We start from the raw sequence: 18,810 nt of genomic DNA on the forward strand, positions 1-18,810 counted from the left end.
TTTCCACTTCGGAGCAAAACCAAACCGTTTCCAGCATTGTTGTGAAAACAGAGCTTTGTTAAGCCCTCTGATTTTGGACTGAAACCCGAGCTTTTTGAGTTGGAGTAAAAACACACAGGATTTTCCAGATGCAAGTCTTTGCTGTGCTTGATTCAGCACAGTCTTTCCTGAATTGGGCAAAGGAAGGACCTGAAGATGCTCACGCTAGTCCAGATCCTTCCAGATGCTGGGGTGAGTCACCAGGTAAGGCGGGAAGAAACTCAGTCTGCTCCTTGATTCTGATATATTTAATGAAACCACTCCTAAACTTTTACTAAACTTCTTATACTGGGGAAAATTCCATCCAGGATTTAATTGGGATTACTCTGGAGGAAAATAATCCACCCCCCGGACAGCTGAGCTCCACACCCCACATATGGTCCTTCACCCTCACTCCTAAGCCCTGTACCTTATTTCATGTTGCAGAGCAGTGTCTAGCAGGCAAGAAGAGCATCTCCAGATGACATCCTTCCCTTGGGCTGAGCCGCAGGAGAGCCCAAAAAAGCAGAGGAAGACAGTGCATCCCACTAGACAGCTGAGATTTCAATACATCAAACTACCGATGCAGAGCAAGATAGGAAACGCTCATGAAAGGTACTCAACCAATTTACTCATAAAGATGCTCCAGGCAATCAGACCTCATTTTAAACCTGTTCTGCAAGAAACCCTAGTTTGGGCAGCTCCTCAAACTGGGATGAATGTACTGGCTTGCTTGGGAAAAAAAAAAAGTTATGTACTTTATTCTTTATCCAGCTACGAGTGAAAAACGATCATTTTATTTATGCTTACAATAATCATTCTAACAGCTTCTTCCCTGAGATGGTCTGCTGCATTATTGAATCATCGATTCTAAGGATCAGACTCTCAAAAGAAACAAATAAAAAAGCTAAGACATCCTCTTCAGGGCTTTTGCAGTCGCGTGCCACAGCACTCTGTAAGATGAGCCTCTTGTTAAGATAACTCATTAAAACATTAAGCACTGAGAGTAAGTATCGGAATGGTGGACTCAGGCATTTTGTGGGCTCCCTTTATATAAAAAGTTTCCCCGAGTGCTCCGAGAGGAGAGAAAACCCCTTTCCAGTACTACTGAGGCAGAGTCACAAACTGCACCGCCGTCTCCGAGTGCATCCAGAGCCCGGAGAGCATCCTCGCTGGGGACAAGGACCGCTCCCTGGGCACAAAGCTTACGTGGGGGAACGATACAAGGTGAGAGCGTGGAGATCGAGCGGGCACTGGCAGAGCGAACGCTTGTGGTTTTCCGCTGCTGTTCCTCATCCAATCAATTAATACACATTGCTCAGACAAACATCCCAGGGAAGTGCTTCTCCCTGAATAAAGTGGTTATAGCCGGTTCCATTAAAGTGCACGTAGACAGAGAGGTGCATGTAGCAGTCCCACGCCTTGCAACGCGAGGGTGCAAAAGCCCGCACCGCAACGCCAAGGCTGCGGTCCGTGCCCAACGGCGCTGCTGGAGCGCGGTCCCCACCGCCCCGCAGCTGGGGGCACGGCGGCGGGGGGGACCCGGGCTGCGGACCCCGGCGCGGCTCGGGGACGCTGCGGGGCCGGCGGGGGAAGCGCAGCGAGCCCCGGCCCCGGCCGCCCCCCGGGCGGGGGAGAGCGGGGGCAGCGAGCCGCGTCCCGCCGGCGCCGGGGCTGGAGGGGAAGGGGCGCGCACGCCACGGGCAGCGCCGGGCGCCGGCGGGGAGGCGGGAGCGGGGCCGAGGCAGCCGGGAAGGGGGGAGAGGAGGGAAAAGCGCGCACCGTGAGGAGGGCGCACCGCCGCGGGTCTGGGGGATCGTCCGCCTTCCGGGGCGGCGTTCGGTTCGCAGGGCCCGCAGCGGCGGGGAGCGGAGCGGAGCGGAGCGGCCCTTACCTCTGCCGGGCTGCAGCGGGGCGGCCAGGAGGAGGAGGCGGAGGAGGAGGAGCGGGGGGGGCCGGCGGGCGGCGGCGGGGGCCGGCAGCCCCCCTCGGCGGGGCATGGTGCGGGCGGCCGGGGCGGCCGGGCAGCCCTTCCCGGCCGGGCCCTCCCCGCCGCCTTTTGTGCAGCCGCGGCGGCGGCGGCGGCGGCGGCGGCGGAGGAGGAGGCGGGGGCGGCGCCGCGGAGCTGCCCGGGGGCGGCGGGAGCCGCGCTCCGCTCCGCGCCCGGCGGCGGGACGGGACGGGACGGGACGGGACGGGGCGGGACGCGTGTCTGTGTGTCCGTGTGTCTGTCCCGCTCCCGAGGGTGCGCTGCCACCTCCCCGCCCCGCCGCGCCGCGCAGCGAGGCGTAACCCCGTCCCCCGCGGGCGCGGAGCGGGCACGGCCTGGCCCACGCACACGTGTGGGTGCGTGTGCACGGGGACACCCACGCACATACACACACACCCAGGCTGCATCTGCACACGTACGCGTTCGTACACACAAGCACGCATGCGTACGTGCGTGCCCGCGTGTGGATGCCCACATCACGCGTGTACACGCATGCACATTTCATACACGCACGTGCACACACCCACCTGCATATGCGTACATGCACGCAGGGTGCATGCGTACATGCATGCGTACACCTGCACACGGGTGCATGCACACACACGTACGTAACTTGCACGGACGCAGAGGTGCGTATAGACAGGCACACCCAGACACGCACAGGCAGACACGCACAGCGTGCACGGACACACGCACGCGCAGGCACAGGCACACACGCGTACATGTACGCACAGGCACACAAATAACGCGCGCCCTCCTCTCCTGGCTCACGGCAGGGCTTGCAGCGATGTCCCCACGGGTCAGTGGCCGCTCTTACGTGGCATTTTCCTGCTTCAGGGATTTTCTCTGTGCAAACAAACCGCGTCCATCTGCCAAAGGGCTCCCTAGGCAAGGGCATCCGGGCAGCGCTGCCCGGTCTGCCGGCTTTTTGGCACTGCCAACGCACCCACCGCCTGTCCCTGTCATGGTGGGACATCAACACTTCAGATCTAAAGGAAACAGCGGATTTATGATTGTGTTTGGGTTGCTGGGCAGCCTTCCATTTTCTTCTGTTTTTAAAAGAAATCATAAATCGACTGTAGAGCTGATCACTGATTTTAAAGGTGATATGTAGTAACAGTTAACTACCCATGGCCTGCAGACCTTCATGGCACTTATAATGTCTCCTAAATCTCACCGTTAGATTTTGCTTGAAACACGCTTCCTCAATCCGGTACGTTGCATTGCTGTTCTCAGAAAGAAGTGATTAACTGTAATGCCACCTGCCAAAATTCCCCCGTATTTGCACTGATTTCCAACGCTGCTTTTGTAAACCTTGCTGATTTCTTCAGCCTCTCCATACCCCTGGGAGACACCAGGTTTGGGTTTGAAGTGACTATTTGTTGTCTTAGGAAATACCGGCTCAAAAAAGTTGTAAGATTTTAACTGTCCTGGTGCTGCTAAATCAGAGTAACTCCTGGTGTGGCTGTTGGAGCATCACGAGGGTGTTGCTTGTAACCAGTGCAAAAACATCGTTGAATGCCTCACCAAAACATCTGCCGTGGTAGGAACATGACGCATGGGCCAGGCTGTGACCTGCAGGCTGCCCTCGAGCCGTCAGCTCTGCGTGGGCAAGGGACAGCATCAGAGATCCCACTTATCCCAAGAGCCCAATAAGGTGGATCCCGTCACCCTTTATTAATAATAAAAGTAATACTGGCCGTGTTGTGACTGATCTGGAAAAGCACGACGTGGTGTGCAGGGACTTCGAAGCAGGTTGTTCCTCTGTGGCGTATTTTTGGTATTTCTGTGAAGAGAAAGAAAATGAAATGCAGATCCTACATTTGCAGGAGATAAAATGCCTGATGCGAGCCTCAGTGCCTAGAGAAGCCTTGTGTAGATCTAGAAGTCCCTTCTCAGATCTTCTGGCCATGCCCAAGTACCCCGAGACACAACCACATGTACAAGCATACATAGATACACTTGTCTGTGAGAGCTTTAATCACCTTGGTCGTAGGAGCAGGGAGACCCTCATACCTCAGTTGTCATCTCTCATCCCTCATCCCTTGTCCCTGTGTCCTGCCGTGCCGCCCGGGGAGCGCTGGGAGGAAGGAGCAGGTGCAGAGGGGCAAGTGGTGAATGAGCAAGAGGGAGAAAGGAAAAGCAGGGTCGTGGGAGGAGGAAACTACTCGGAGGGAAGAAAACTGCCTTGTGAGACTCGACTGTGACATCTCAAGTAGCAGAGAAGAGGATTTGAGGAAGAGGGTGATGACTTGCAGAAGGAATGTATTGCCATGGGACCGGGGCCAGGCGAGGCGTAGGAGCTCATCAGTTACCGGTTATATTTAGCTGGGCTCAGGCAAGGTCGAGCACCTGCCCTCGCTTTCCGTGGGCGCCTGCAGCATCACCACGAGCACCCGGTGCCGCCGTGCCCAGTCTGACCTCGCTGCGCAGCCCCCACGAGAAACCCCTGAGAGAAGGGAGAAGGTCAGGAGCTGCTACTACATGTTTTTTGAGCCGTGTGCTGTTGTCGGTGCTCAACGTCTGCTATCAGTCCTGTACCCTTATCATCATATTTTTCAAGCCAAACCCCCGTGAAGGTCCTGCAGATTCACAGGCTGTATATCTCATCCCAGTAGACCACTGCTGACCCACAGACTACGGTGTGGGCCCAGTGCTCTACAGGGAAAGACCCCGCAGCACTGCAAGGGAGGAAGTTCTGCAGCTTCCCCGATGAGAACGATGTTAATACCCTTCTCCGAAGCCAGCGCTGCACTCTTGCCCCTGCACACAGCAAAAAAGGGGATGTAATTGCACTAAAGACCAAGTGAGCAGCTGTAACCTCAAGAGGGGGACTTTGCGGTGGTTGAACGTGGTTGAACATGGGGGATGCACCCACCACGGGGTGGGCAGCTCAGCTCCGGAGTGAGCAGGCAGCCTTGCGTCCCTGAGGTCGGCTGCAGACCAAGAAATGAAGCATCAGCAGAGGCAATGTGTGGCCTGAAATGAGGTCTCCAGAGAGGGTTTGTATTAATCCTTCCTGCTTACCCATGATGAGGGTGCTGGACCGATGTGTGCTGGCTGCTTTTCCAGATTCAGCGACAGGGTGACAGCAGATGCCTGGAAAGAAGATTGCCTCCATGTACAAAACCAGATAAGCCCTTCGTCTTCCTCCTGGGATTCCCTTGTGCTGAATAAGGGACTGAGAAAAAAAGCTTTAGGTGCCCATGTGTTAACGAAATTAACAAAGGGATCATACAAACGAGTAAAAGATGAGTTTGAGGCAGCACCACAATTTTGGGATGGGAACCCAAGGAAGGGCTCTATCTCCAGGGGATTGTGAAAGGATGACCTGCAACAGAGGAACAGCCATTGCCACTGCCCGTGTCTTTTCTCTCTTGACCATCGTGTCTCCTGTCTACAAAGTGCCATTCTTGAGGATCACCTAGTCCATGGGACTGAGATCCCTCAGGTTCTTTCAGGTATTTAGGTGCCACAGAGGCCCTTGAACTTCGCTTTTCAGTATCATTGCACAGCTCTGATGGAACAGAGAGAGGAAAACCCCCAGGCTGCAAAGACCTGATCTTTGTGCTTGCTTTCTTATCACTTGCATTTTAAAGCTATGGTCAAAGCAGGACATAAACGCAGTGTATCTGACCTAGGCATGCATTTGCAAGTGATGCAATTGTAAGTTAGTTCTTTCGCTCTTTTATTATCAGCCAAAACAAATAAAATGCTTTATCAGAGATACTTTGGGTGTTTTAAAGATAGGTTTTCATTGTCATATCTTCCTCGTGGCAGGAAGGGTGGATAAAAGCATCTGAGTCATGTCTAGATGTCTGCCATGGCACTGAAGAGGTTCTAGATTTTCAGCAATGACTCCTCTTTCTGCACCAGTCCGAGCAAAATGCCGGTCCCAGAGCCCCAGCCCACGGCCACAGCCTGTTTCAGGGTGACACTCCACCTCCCCCTTAATGTTTCACAAACTATTGCCTTGATCCTGCAGCAAAATCCCGGGACACCTCTGACTTTCTCCTGTTTCTAGACTCTGTGACATAAGTTTAGGGTTGCTACTTACTAGCAGCTCCAGCTGGAAGAGACATCTTCTGACTGGATATGACTCATTATAACCTCATTAATGGACATAACTCATTCAACCATCATATCTGCAGTCAATTCAGAAGCAATAAGATCTCAAGCACAGCTTTTTCGTGTGCCAGAAAGACAGCTGAGATTACCCATTGCCAGAAGTCCCAGTGAAGCCTGTGATGGCTGGAAGGGGAATCCAGGTGCAGCCTGGCCTCAGGCACGGCCAGCACGCAGCAGGTCCTGAACATCCCTCTGTCCTTTGGTCCAAGCAGCTCTTCATACAAAGAAAGATGGGCAAAACGGGAACCTACATGATGATCAAGCTGGGCTGATTTATGGTTTTAATAAAAAGGAGTTTTGCGGGGATCTGGGGTCAAGCTGGGGGGTAGGATCAGGGATATGAAATAAAAGGCAAACTCGTTTGAACCTTGGGGACCTCCACCGTGTTACGAACAGTTCTTGTTTTAGGAAAACGCTTTCTCTTCCTTTCCAGTTCCTCACTGTGCTGTTTGCCAGGTCCTCCTGGCTGCAGCGCGATGGGCAGTGGGAGCACAGAGGCACACGCCGTGGGCACTGTGTGGCGTTGCCATCCCCACGCTGCCTCCCCCCCAAGCCAGCCCGCAGACCTGGCTGCTGGGGTTTTCACAACCATGGAAAAAGTTTGTCTCCTGCTTTTTGCATGGAAGCTACAAAATAATTCCAATTCACACAAAATCCTTGTCAGTAATAGGCAACAATCGCATGCCAAAAAATGACAATCATGAATTTCATCCTTTCTTAAACAGTATGTGCTATCCTCCGGCTAAAGATACTGCTCGTGTTGCTGCTGCCTGCTATAAAAATAGTTATAAAAATACCTATTTTTACCATCTGAGGATCAGCCTCTGTTCTCAGCCACTCAAGAGCAACGCTACCATTCCCAGCCTGCTGAGGGGAAGCATTGCAATAATGCTGGGAAGCAGAGAATGGCACCTAAAGTCACCTTGCCAAGTTTTGCCCCTCTTCTGAATAAAAAAAAGGCAGGGTTCAGAATAAATCTCTGTGCAAGTCCACGCTTGGAGCTGCTGGGCTGGAAAGCAAGGGAGGTACACGGGGGAGATTTTCCCCATGCCCCTAAGGTGCATAAACATGAGTCCTTCAAACGGTGGTGGTGGAGCCAGACCAAACCTGGCCAGTTTTGGTGTTCATACAGCTCCCGGAGCAGGCTGGGGGGCACTTGGCTGCCTGCGCGGCTGTTTTCAGGAGGGGCTCACTGATGTGCTGAACTGAAATGGGTGACTGATGTCTCCAGCCATGGGCCACCCCAAAAAATACGCCCCGATCCCCAGAGTTAAGGAGCATGCCATCAAAGGGATAGGCGTGGGGATGCACAAGGCTGTGACACAGGAGAGGGTTAAAAATTAGCAGCGCACTGGAAACCTGCCTGTGGTCTCTGTTAATGGTTAGTCCCAATTAAAATGTGCTCATTAAAAGGCTTTGCCTCTCGCGTGGCTTTTCCTGCAACCGCAAAGAGCCAGCTCCATCTTGTGGCCAGGGACGCTGCCAAGTCGCAGAGAGGAGGGAGCGGGAGGAGGGTTTGGTAGCCTGAAGGTCCATCCCTCCTGCCTCGCATGTTCTCTCTTCCTCCACATCTTGCCTCAAATAAACCGGACCCATTTGGATTAGTACTCCGTAAGCCTAGCAGAGGGTTTCTCATAAATGGAAAGCCCAAGGAGATTCCCTTTTTATGTGCGCATGTAGGGGAAGCATCATTAAATATGATTTAATATGTCAGCAGGTAGCGCCAGCTAGGCTTGGCTCCACTCAAATCTCTGGCAAAATTCCCACAGAATGGAGTAAAGGCCCAGGTCCCAAATGCCCGGGCGAGCAGAGTGCTCTGGAGGTACAAACAGCTTTCCAAGAAATTCACCCTGGATCTGTGCGGTTTGGGCCTCCCAATGCCACATGCAGCTTTTTCAAATCTCAGTTGACACTTGGCTATTTAATCACTATCTGAAATAAATCATTGGACTTTGGGTTTTTGCTTATTTTTCTGGCAAACGGTTTCTGCGCAGCATGAGCTTGCTGCAGAACCTGTTCACACCAACCTTGGAAGGAAAAAACAGTTGAGAAATGATGAAAAGTCTACAAGGAAAGACCTTGCTTTGAAAAGAATAATAATGTACTGTTACACATGTGCAACACAAGCCCTGTTTCATTTATAGGAATGATATATATAGGCCGTGGTCCACAATTCCTCCCCAGGGACCCTTATTCCCATTAATGTCGGTGCAAGTTAGGCACCGAAATACCTGCCTGGACTTGACCCCTGATTCCCACCAATTTAAACATTCCTCTACTTGAGAGGGAGTTAGGTACCTTAGCACTATAATAACCTCTTGAATTTGTTGACTGTCCCAGATATGAAACATTTTTTAAAATTATTGGCTCATTTACCCCATAAAAGGATCTCTACACATAAAGAACTTCAGAGAAAGCCTTTTTTTCCAAAGTCTCATTTATGCGGCAGACTTTCTTTCCCCAGCTACACCTGGATATGCATGACTAAAGGAGAGGCAGAGATTCCCTAATGTTTGACCAGGCTCATGTGAGCAGGCACGGGGCAAGGCAGCAATGACACCAGCGAGGGTCTAGGGCAGCCATCTCAGGAGGATTAAGAGCTTCCCTCGCCCTCCCCACCCCACTGAGACGTGACGGATGTTACTCTGGGAAGCTGTTAATGTCACTTTAGAAAACTGACTGCCAAAGCAATGACCAAACTGGGAAACCAGCGGGACAAATGTCTCTTAGGGTGCTACCAGAGGTATTAGTGTTTCAGAACAGGCAAAAAAAACGGAAGAAAATGCTCGGTTGCCATAGATGACCACCAAAAGCAATGTTGGTCCCTCCGCAGCCCTCTCTGGAGTCCTGGACAAAATTTCTTATTCCTTTTAGTGCCCTATTTTCCCTTTTCCACCTTATTTGGCCCTGCAAGTCTCCAAGCTCCCCTGGGGAAACCTCTGCCGTGTTTGGGCCAGCAGCTGGGCAGATATTTTCTCTCCACTCCCCTTGATGTTGCCCACCTTGGTGGGTGCTGTGGAGGACACTGTCCAGGGTTTGGGGATGAAGAGAAGCAGGTGGGACACAGCTCCTTCACAAGCTGTTTTGCTTCCACCAGGAGAGGGAGGGTGAGAGCTGCTGGTCTTGGTCTGCGTTTCGTGGAGAGGAATAGACTTTGCCCTCCAGGGGCTGCTCTTCGGAGCTTGTGTGTGAAAGGCAGCACCTTTCGGGCTCGAAAGCAGGAAGCATTTTGCATTTTTTGAGTTATCTGCTTGCAAAAATTTTCCCTTGTTTCTTTTATGAGGCTGTTTTTACATAAACAGTAAAGAGCCTGGTGTACAGCACCTTACCCTGCCTCTCCACGGTTTATGAACAGCCTGGGCATAATTAGGGCATACAAGACACGCTAGGTACGCACACCCCAGGCATCACCTTTCAGCCCGTGCTGCCGTTGAATATAGCAGGTCAATGAGTTCAGAAGGTGAGAAATGTCCCCCTGGCCCAGGTTGTCCATCCAGCCCCAGGCTCTGCTCCAGGGGCTGCAACAGGAGAGATTATCTTGGGGGCCTGGCTCCTTTTACAGCCCCTTCCTCCAACACCCCCGCTTTCTCATCCTGTTGTTAGAGGGTACATCTCTGTCATGCATTTGCATCCTTGGATTTGCCTAATCTCTTTTTGAACCTGCAGATACAGTGTCCACAACCCCCCGTGGCAGCAAGTCCACCACCTGCGCCTGTAAAGTATTTTTTTTCTGTATGCTTTACGCTGACCTCCTTTAGCTTTGCATACCCCCAAATTCTTGTCGGTGTTCAGCTGCCACCCTGAGTCGATGGCTTCGGAGACCCATCAATGATGGCTCAGGGCGTCCCAGTGAGTCTACGGGGTGCAACGGGCTGGCTGTGCCTGGGAGCACAGCTGGGTACTGCAGCCCCCATACCCTGGCCTGCGCCGCTCCTTTGGGTCCCCTGGGTCAGCGCCACCTGGTCCTGGTCACTTATTAACAACCACTTTATCTATTTGACCTTATACCTCCTGTTACCTAGTTACTTCACTTACTTTGCTTTACTCCAGCTACCTCTTTACCCCGCGTTACCTTTTGTCCTGGTTTCGGCTGGGATAGAGTTAATTTTCTTGCTAGCAGCTGCTGTAGTGCTGTGTTTTGGATTTAGTATGAGAATAATGTTGATAACACACTGATGCTTTAGTTGTTGCTCAGTGGTGTTTACACTGGTCAAGGACTTTTCAGCTTCCCCTGCTCTGCCAGGTGCACCAGAAGCTGGGAGGGGGCACAGCCAAACTGGCCAAAGGGCTGTTCCATACCATATGGCGTCATGCTCAGTATAGAAACTGGGGGGAGTTGCCTGGGGAGCAGCGATCGCTGCTTGGGGACGGGCTGGGATCGGTTGGTGGGTGCTGAGCAATTGCATCGTGCATCACTTGCTTTGCATAATTATTATTATTATTATTATTATTATTATTATTATTATTATTATTATTATTACTACTACTACTACTACTACTACTACTGCTACTATTACTATTACTATTTTACTTTATTTTGTTTCAATTATTAAACTGTCTTTATCTCAACCCACGAGTTTTCTCACTTTTACTCTTCCGCTTTTCTCCCCCATCCCACGGCGGGGAGTGGGCTAGCAGCTGCGTGGTGCTTAGTTGCCGGCTGGGGTTAAACCATGACACTTTTTTACTTCCGATTGCTCTGGCTCCTCCGGCTGATCCACTGCAGAGTGTGACAGATGTGGAAAGCTCCCCAACAGCTTCAGCTGTAAAAACAGCCACAAAGAAATCACTGAGCTCCTCTGCTACATCTTCATCATCCCCATCTGCCCCTTTTATACCCTTGTCATCAGCATTCCAACCAATTTCCTAGCTGCCTTTGCGGCTTTGATATATTTAAAGAGCCTTTTATCAGCAGTTAGAGCATCCTTTGCAAGGCAATTTACAGAGTCTTATTTTTAGCCCTGTTTATTTCCTCTTTAATTGTGACCTGACATGTTTTATGGGTTTCCCTATTCTTAGATCACTTTGGGCTTTTAGGGTTGGGCTTGGGGTTTTTTTTTGACTGGCGGCTGCAAAAATCAGTATCTTCAGCTCACATCCCAAAAGCTGGGAGAAGTCAATTTAATCCTGCTGGGAACGCTTAATAAGCAAAGCTGCTCCATCCGCAAACACCAGACACAAGGCTTTGAAACAGGGAGTGTTATTGGGCTAAAATAAAAAAGGGTGAAGGATGGGAAACTGGGAAAAAATAGCAACTGATGACTTTGCAGTTGCCAAACTTGACAAATGACAGTCCTCCTCTCACAGGAGTGGCAGATGAATGAGGCAGTGCTAGGCTCGCCTTGCTTGCCTTTCTGTTTGTGGCCCTGGGCTAATGAACCACAAATTTCAAGCAGGATCCTCTGTCCCTGGGTTGTGCCAGGATCCAGTCACCCTCCTGAACTGGGGATGAAGCCCAGGTGGTCTCCCCAAAACCAGCTAGGGACAGTGATGTTCACCAGGGCATCTGCCTGAATCCCTTCAGCCCTCACCTGAGTTTCACTAAAAGCTCTCTGTACCGGGGGTTTCTGTCGGGGAAGCCGTTCCTAGAGGGAAGGGCCGCACTTCTCGCTAGAGGAGAGGCTCGTGCTTCTCCTGTTGGAAGGAGTGCTATTGCTCACCTTGAAAACAACAAGCCGTCAAAGTCAAAGGAAGTACACAAGAAGTGAAAAGTCAAGGCCTTGGGTCTGCAATGGTGTCTTACCTTCATTGCTTGCTCTTACTCATTTATGCCTCCAGTCTGGCACATCACATGCAGGACCTATGTAAAAACAGTCTCATAAAGCAAACAAGGAGTGGTTTTCACCAGCAGGTAATCAGAAAAATGCAAAAGGATTCCTGCTTTCAGGCCTGAAAGGTGCTGCCTTTCACATGCAAGTTTGGATGCTGGGCTTTGCTGGGGAGAGTTTGAATGCAGGTTTTACGTCTCATTCTCAGGGCTGGTTTCAGGCATAAGCAGTGCGAACACCCCAAGATCCGTCAGGCCTGATTAAGCCCATCCTCACCCCACTGTCCCGTCACGTTACTGTGTGACAGCTCCTCTGGGGCAGCTGCCAGACTCGGGCTCTTACCCCGCAGCCATCTACGGCACCATACCCCTCCCCTACCACCCCGCATCACTTGAATACGCTCAGGTGTATCCAGATACATGAAGAATGGCATGTCACTTAAGCGATCGCAATACCCCCATACAAGTATGTGTTATAACCATGCAAACCTCTGTCCCCCACTCACTTAGCATTTTTTAGTGCAGATGCGCCAGGCAATCTCGCGAGTGTAATTTTTGGTCAGAACAAAAGTATGTGGCAGACTTGAGTAGCACCATCTTCCAACCTCCTCCGTGGGTCACGTGCCAGCAGAACGCCCTGTACCTCGGGGGAGCGGATGGACAGGAGATCCCAGGACGCGAAACGAGTTGTGGCTGTTCTCTGCAGCCTCTCACCCTGCCTGCAGGCACCTCCTCTCTCACACTGATGGGTGGGGGTTCCACTCAGCTCCGTTTCCCATGCCCAGGTGGATTTTGAAAGATGAGCAGCTGAAATAAAGCATGAGCCAAGCAGCAGCAGTCATAAAACACCACAAAGAGCTATTTTCCATTATCACATTTCCCAACAGAATCACACGTTGCTAATAGCCAAACAGAAGTGAAATATTTGAGAGTTTGCCCTTTCGGTACAGAATTCCAGTCCAGATAAAATAGCTGTAGCAGCCTTTGAAATGCTAACGAGTAGTAGACTTACAGTAGTATCTGATAGTCCCTCCCCAGCACAGGCTAAATGAGAACTGGTTGCAATTGCAGAAATCAGCTTTGAACTAGAGCAACAAAAATTCCTCTGCAGTTAAATGACACAAACACCTGACTATTTTTGCTGCTTATATTATCAATGACAGCAACAGTCCAGATATCACACCCTCAATAAAGTTTTACTGCATTACAGTTTTGCTTATCATTGAGCTTTCAGCTGTATTTCCAACCCCTATTGCTATGAGAAAGAATAAGAGATAACACTTAAAAGCCTTTTCATATGCCTCCATAGCAGGGTCCTGGTACGTGTATTTTAAGGAACCTCTGCAGTAAGCTGATGGAACCAGGCAATTTACCTCAATGAAAGACCATGATGCATGGGCTGTTACTCTTGATATGGAGAAATCTTTTTATTAGATTCCACATAACCCCAAGTTTCAGTCTGCCGTACAAAGAAGAGGAGGAGGGGATATCCAAGCAAAAGCAGCCGGCTGAGCAAAGTAGAAGTCTACACTGAGCTTCATGGCTTTTTGCCATTTGTTCTGCCTGTATCCCACCCATTTTTCAGTGCCTCACCCTGTGCAAACTCCCTGGAGTGTTCTTCTGGCAGCAGAACCTTTTCCTGCCACTGAAAAATCAGGAAAAAGGGGAAAAGGAAAGGGCTTAGAGGGATTAGAAGCAGGGAGCATCTCCTTCACCTGGGGAATGGTGGGGACACACAGGGCTCAAAGAAAAAGGAGGGGGCAGCAGGCATGGGGGACCATACATTAATGAAACTGTTGGGGAAGGGAGCTGGTCCCCCTTGTAGGGCTTTCCGAGCTGGAGCAAGGACGGGGCCTCTCTGCCTCTTGTGCTAAGGGTAGCCACCACGCCTTGCGTCACTCCTCACGGGTGAGTACTCTCAGAGGAAAAGTCAAGAAAATAAGACCAAATCTCTACCATCCTTTGAATAAGGTATCGTGAATAGCTAAATCCAGCTAGCCCTGCTCGCATGGAGTAAAGGTTGCTTTGTGCATGTTGAGATGCACACAGCCAGTGGCGGGTGGCTAAAGCCACCAGAAGCTGGCCTCCTACGGACCCTGCCAACAGCAGGCACTGTGCAGCCAGGGGACAGCAGCAAAGGGGACAGGAGTCAACTGGAAGAAAGAAATTCTGCCAGTTAACAGTGAAAACCCAGGAAAACAACAGAGAAAAACTGGCACTTTTTCTCACCAGGCTACCTCTCTGAACTGCTCATTGCAGAGAGTTCAGAGAAAGCAGGGTCTGTTTTCTTTTGCTAGAGAAGCCACATGAAAAAGGTCAGGACTCTTTCGTTCCCAGTTTTCAACTGCATAACTAGCGAGTGGGAGCTGGTTTTGATCACCGAGAGCGCTGGAACAACCCGTCTGCATGCACATCCTGGCAACCTCTACAGCCACATGCAGTGTTCTCTACCACTGGCCCCTAAACTTGACATTTAAGTTGGAAGACACTTCTTTTTTCAGCTGTGTGATATTAACAGACTGATACGCACAAAGCTGCCATCACAGAGGGCGGCTTGTCCGGCATTTTCAGAGCAGACCCAGCTGCACTAACTACACAATTCCCATTGAAAGTGATCACAGACAATTGGTGCCAGCCCTACAACAATAAACATTTTAGCTTCATTAAGATTTAATAATATTTCTGATCGGAACCTTTGAGTGAAAGCTGGGTGCTGATGCAACCAATCTGTGCACACTTGCATCTAAACTCTGCACAAGTTTTAACATAAAATCATCTCTGGAGTTGTAAAAAAATGCTTACACCACTAGGCAGCAACATCAGAAAGCCTTGGTACTGAGAAACAATGTTTAATAGGAGAAGTTAATCTGCATATATAAAAATGAAACCACAAAATATAACATGGAATGAAATGATGCTTTAAATTAACTTAATCTATAAATATATGTACATATTCGTGCATATATATATTATATATATAAAGAAATGTTAATGCTACTCAACAGATAATGCATACTCAGTAAAAAACAGTAAAATGTGGATTATTTTACAGATGGATTTATTGTGTGTATGTAAGAAATGAAAAATAAAAAGACTTAACATGATTCAATCAAAATGTAAAGAGTGCAAGAGAAAAAAAAATGCTAACACTTTCCACAGGAGCTGAGAATGTAAAATCAACATAGTTGTGCAAGCTGGAGAACAATAGTGTTTGTTTGAAGATATTGTTTCTTGTCATTGTATTGGGAAGGAAGGCTGCATAAAAGGTCAGACAAGTACCATTGTCTCACAACGCATGTCAGCAGAGATCTGAACGGAATGCTTTCAGATAGGAAATATTGGAGGGCTGAGAAGGAGAAAAAGACTGTATCTGATACAGTAAAGAGAAACAGTTTAAGTTCTCATGAAGAACAGTTTTGATCTCGCTTTGATCTGCCCAAAGCCATGCAGGCTGCCTATAGCTGAAATGGAGAGAGCACAAATACAGGCAAAACTCTGGGTGCTGACGTTTTTTAGCATCACACGTGTTGCCTGGGCCACCTTCCAGAAGAACTGAAAACCAGCAGGATTAAAAGCCTGGTATCTTGTCTACACTCACTCTCTTGCCTCCTGAAAAGGCTGGCCTCCTGGCCTTCTGAAAGAAGTCTAATGTTTATTGGAGACTGTTAGTTCTTGTAAAAGTCCTCTACCTCCCTACCCTCTGCTTCATTTTTCCCTTATTTCAGAGAGTTGTCCATGATCTCTTTCAAGCAGGGGTCTTCCTTTAGAAAATCTTCAGAGAATCTGGGGTTATGGACTTTGTTGTCTCTTCTGCTGAAGTAACTGCATTGGTGAGAGGCTGTGAAACTCTTTGGTCTGACCCATTGTTGCGGTGGTCGTCCATCCTTCTACCGTTCTGGTTGCTTAGTATCTGTTGTGCATCCTAAAGCCCTCAGGCTCCCGTGATACTTCATACTACAGAGAATTTGGACAAGAAAAGAAATAAAGAGTAGATCTGGGTCACAAAGTGCCTTTCTCGGAATAGTTCAGCACATGGTAGTCCTCTCTCTAAGTCAGTGACACACTAGCCCTCAAGGAAAACCAAATGTATTTTACAGGCAGATTTTAATCAGTTGAAAAGTTGACAATGTAACAATATAGAGTAAACAATGAAAAGCTGACATCTTTGGAAAGTGAGAAATACCAAAATCCATGTGAATCTGATCAATCACTAACTAAGCAGATGGTTTTCTTGTCTTAATTGGCAGCTTTTAAAAAGTGGGGTTTTTGGGGGGGTTTTAAACATCAGGTTTCTGTGTTTCTTCTATCACAATTTAGGTCTCAATTCTGCAAAACACATAAGTGTATTACAATTAAACAGATTTTCTTCACCAAACAGGGGTAGTTTCTTGCACCGCAGAGGTGGAGCTAAAATGTCATTTAAATGAGTTTTGAATGGACAATGTGCTTCCCATTTACTGGATGCATGCAGAACCCAGCAAATCAATCACATCATAGCGTAGCACTTCTCACGCCCCTGCTCCCTCCACAGCTCCCTTGCAGAGTTCAAGGATAAAGCAGGCAGTTTTGTCAGAACAGACCTTCCAGCTAATGACACGCTTCTGCTGAACAGGCTTCTCTGGGCTATATCAATGCAAAAGCTGTGCTAGCTTTTTCATGGCACTTTACCCCTTTGCAACGCTGCAGCAACTGCGGGGCTCTTGCTGTGAACGAGGCAGTGGCAGAGCGGGTGGGAGGACACCGACGCTCTGGGCAGCTGTGCTAGCTTAAGCTGCCTGTGGATCTTGCATGAGGCTGCAGCTGGGAAGTGCCGCTGCAGCACCTATTGACACTACAGCTGGCTTAAAAGAAGCACAGATTGTAAGAGCCTGTGATGCTTGCCTGTGTGCCTGCGCTGAAGGATGTGTTCAGTCAATGCAGACAAATGAACTATGACCCAGCAGACCGCTGGGCAGCCAAACTGCTGCTTTGAACCTTGCTTTTCACATATCCCTCCAGTGACTCAAGGATGACTACTGGGGCTTTAGAAAGGTCTTAAGATGAGTGCTGATCTCTGTATTAGGGAATTTTTTTCCACAGCAGATACAGTTGTTCAGTTGCTTTTATACCACTTTGGCCTTCTAGATCAAGTGAGGGTGGACAGAGTGGAGTTTAGGTTCCAACAATGTCTGTAGCACACAATGCTACAGTTCAGGAACACAATACACGTAGGCCTCTGTGAAACACTTACCAAATCATCATAATCCCTCTCCGGAAAACGATCTCTATTTGAGGAACGCATCTCATATGGGTTGTTTGGCTGATATCCTGGGTTCGCATGGCCAGAAGTGGTCTGGACTCTGGGGAACATCGTGGTCTGTCCACCATCAGGGGCATCTGGGTTGGAATATCGTGACTTTATCAGGCTCTTCTTCTCTGGATCTTGTTTGCGTTCAGCTCTTCAGAGGAAATGAAAGAACAAAGGAGGTTTTAAAAGACCTTTTAGTGTGCCTTACTTATTGAGTAAGTCCAACTTATTGAGTTGTGCACTCCCACCTCATTTTGAATGCTCAGTCCTGTTCTGAAACATACAACAGATTTTTCTAGCATACCTACTGCAAAACCCTTGTTATCAATGACAGAGTACAAAGTTTGGCGTCTCTTATCATAGATGGGGCTAAGCTGCTAGGAGAGGCAGAGGGGGACTTTGGCCTTGCTCAACTAGTTCCTAGGGTGAAGGAGTTTCCTTGACCACCACTAGCTCTAACTGACTATTCAGAGGAAGAAATGAGGTGTTCATTAGGCCCAGTTAAGAAAAGTTGCCCTTGTGCCTGCAGCCAAAGCTGGACACTCAAACGATGCATTTGAATTGCCTGTGATCACAAGTCCATACATCACGCACACTCTCGGCACCAGCTTGTGCACCTGCTGGTGAGCTATGCCTGCTATGGGTGGTCTTGTAGGCATCTTTACCTGGGCAGTGCTGAGAGAAAAGGCAGTGGAGCTGCTTGAGTGTTTCTATATTTATTGTGTGGAGAGAATTGAGGAGGTGCAACTGCAGTTGGGAATTTGCCAGTACACCAGGAATAGCAAGCTTTAAAGAAATGCTCGGCTGGATATGCCACCTGTATTGAGCTGAAAGGGGCACGCCAGGCCTTGAGCTGAAGTGCTAGCAGGGAAAGCTGCAGAGGGTCTGAATTTGGGCTACATGGTCTTCTGATATTAGCATCCTTCTTCAGTCTCATCCAGATGCCATATCAGTACTGGCTAGGGCAGGATTATGATTAATGGGTCAGGTATGTATTTTGAAAGACTTGGCTGAAGCTTTCATGGTCAGATTCATAGCAAGAGAATAAATACTTCTGGGTAGAGCACACAGGCAAAACCAAATGGGTACATGAATTAAATGAACTTGTGTGCCCAACTAGGCATGCAACCATATTCACAGCCCTGCCCCTCTCTAAATTTCCGCTTAGTTCAACGCAGCTTCTATTCAGTTGTCAGAAATAATCTTACCTTACTGAAACAATAGAGACTGCTATCACTAAACTCAGGATAATTGCTCCAAACACTGTACCCACTATTATAAGGATAAGTTCACTATCTGGAAAAAAACAAACAAACAAACAAGAAACAGAAATTGAAAACTCATGGTAAATATTGCAAACCAAGTCATGTCTCTTATTAGAAAGAAAGAAAGAAAGAAAGGGAAAAAAAAGATGTTATTCATTCCCAGGCTCCTGGTGTTGTCTTATTACAACTGTCTGTGGACACAGGAAGATGTAAATGAAGGAACTGATCTGCATTAAAGACCATCTCTTCTGGATGGCTATTTTGATCCCAGCTCAGGTTCCTAATCCCATGCACTGAATGGCTTCACACATAGTTGTTCCAGTATAGCTGAGGGACAGGAACAACTGGGAGGGCA

General features: G+C 49.1%; 1 protein-coding gene across 1 annotated transcript in view; it reads right to left on the minus strand.

Annotated features, from left to right (window-relative positions):
* ITGB5 (integrin subunit beta 5) overlaps nucleotides 1–2,253 on the minus strand; it is a 64,333-nt gene extending 62,080 nt beyond the window's left edge. Inside the window, exon 1 of the mRNA XM_075511720.1 lies at nucleotides 1,913–2,253. Coding sequence (XP_075367835.1) covers nucleotides 1,913–2,018 — 106 coding nt within the window. The 5' untranslated portion in view covers nucleotides 2,019–2,253. The remainder of the gene's footprint in view (nucleotides 1–1,912) is intronic.
* Nucleotides 2,254–18,810: the final 16,557 nt, after the last annotated feature.

The sequence above is a fragment of the Mycteria americana genome, chromosome 9 (assembly GCF_035582795.1).
Source record: "Mycteria americana isolate JAX WOST 10 ecotype Jacksonville Zoo and Gardens chromosome 9, USCA_MyAme_1.0, whole genome shotgun sequence".
In the NCBI taxonomy this organism is placed as follows: domain Eukaryota; kingdom Metazoa; phylum Chordata; class Aves; order Ciconiiformes; family Ciconiidae; genus Mycteria; species Mycteria americana.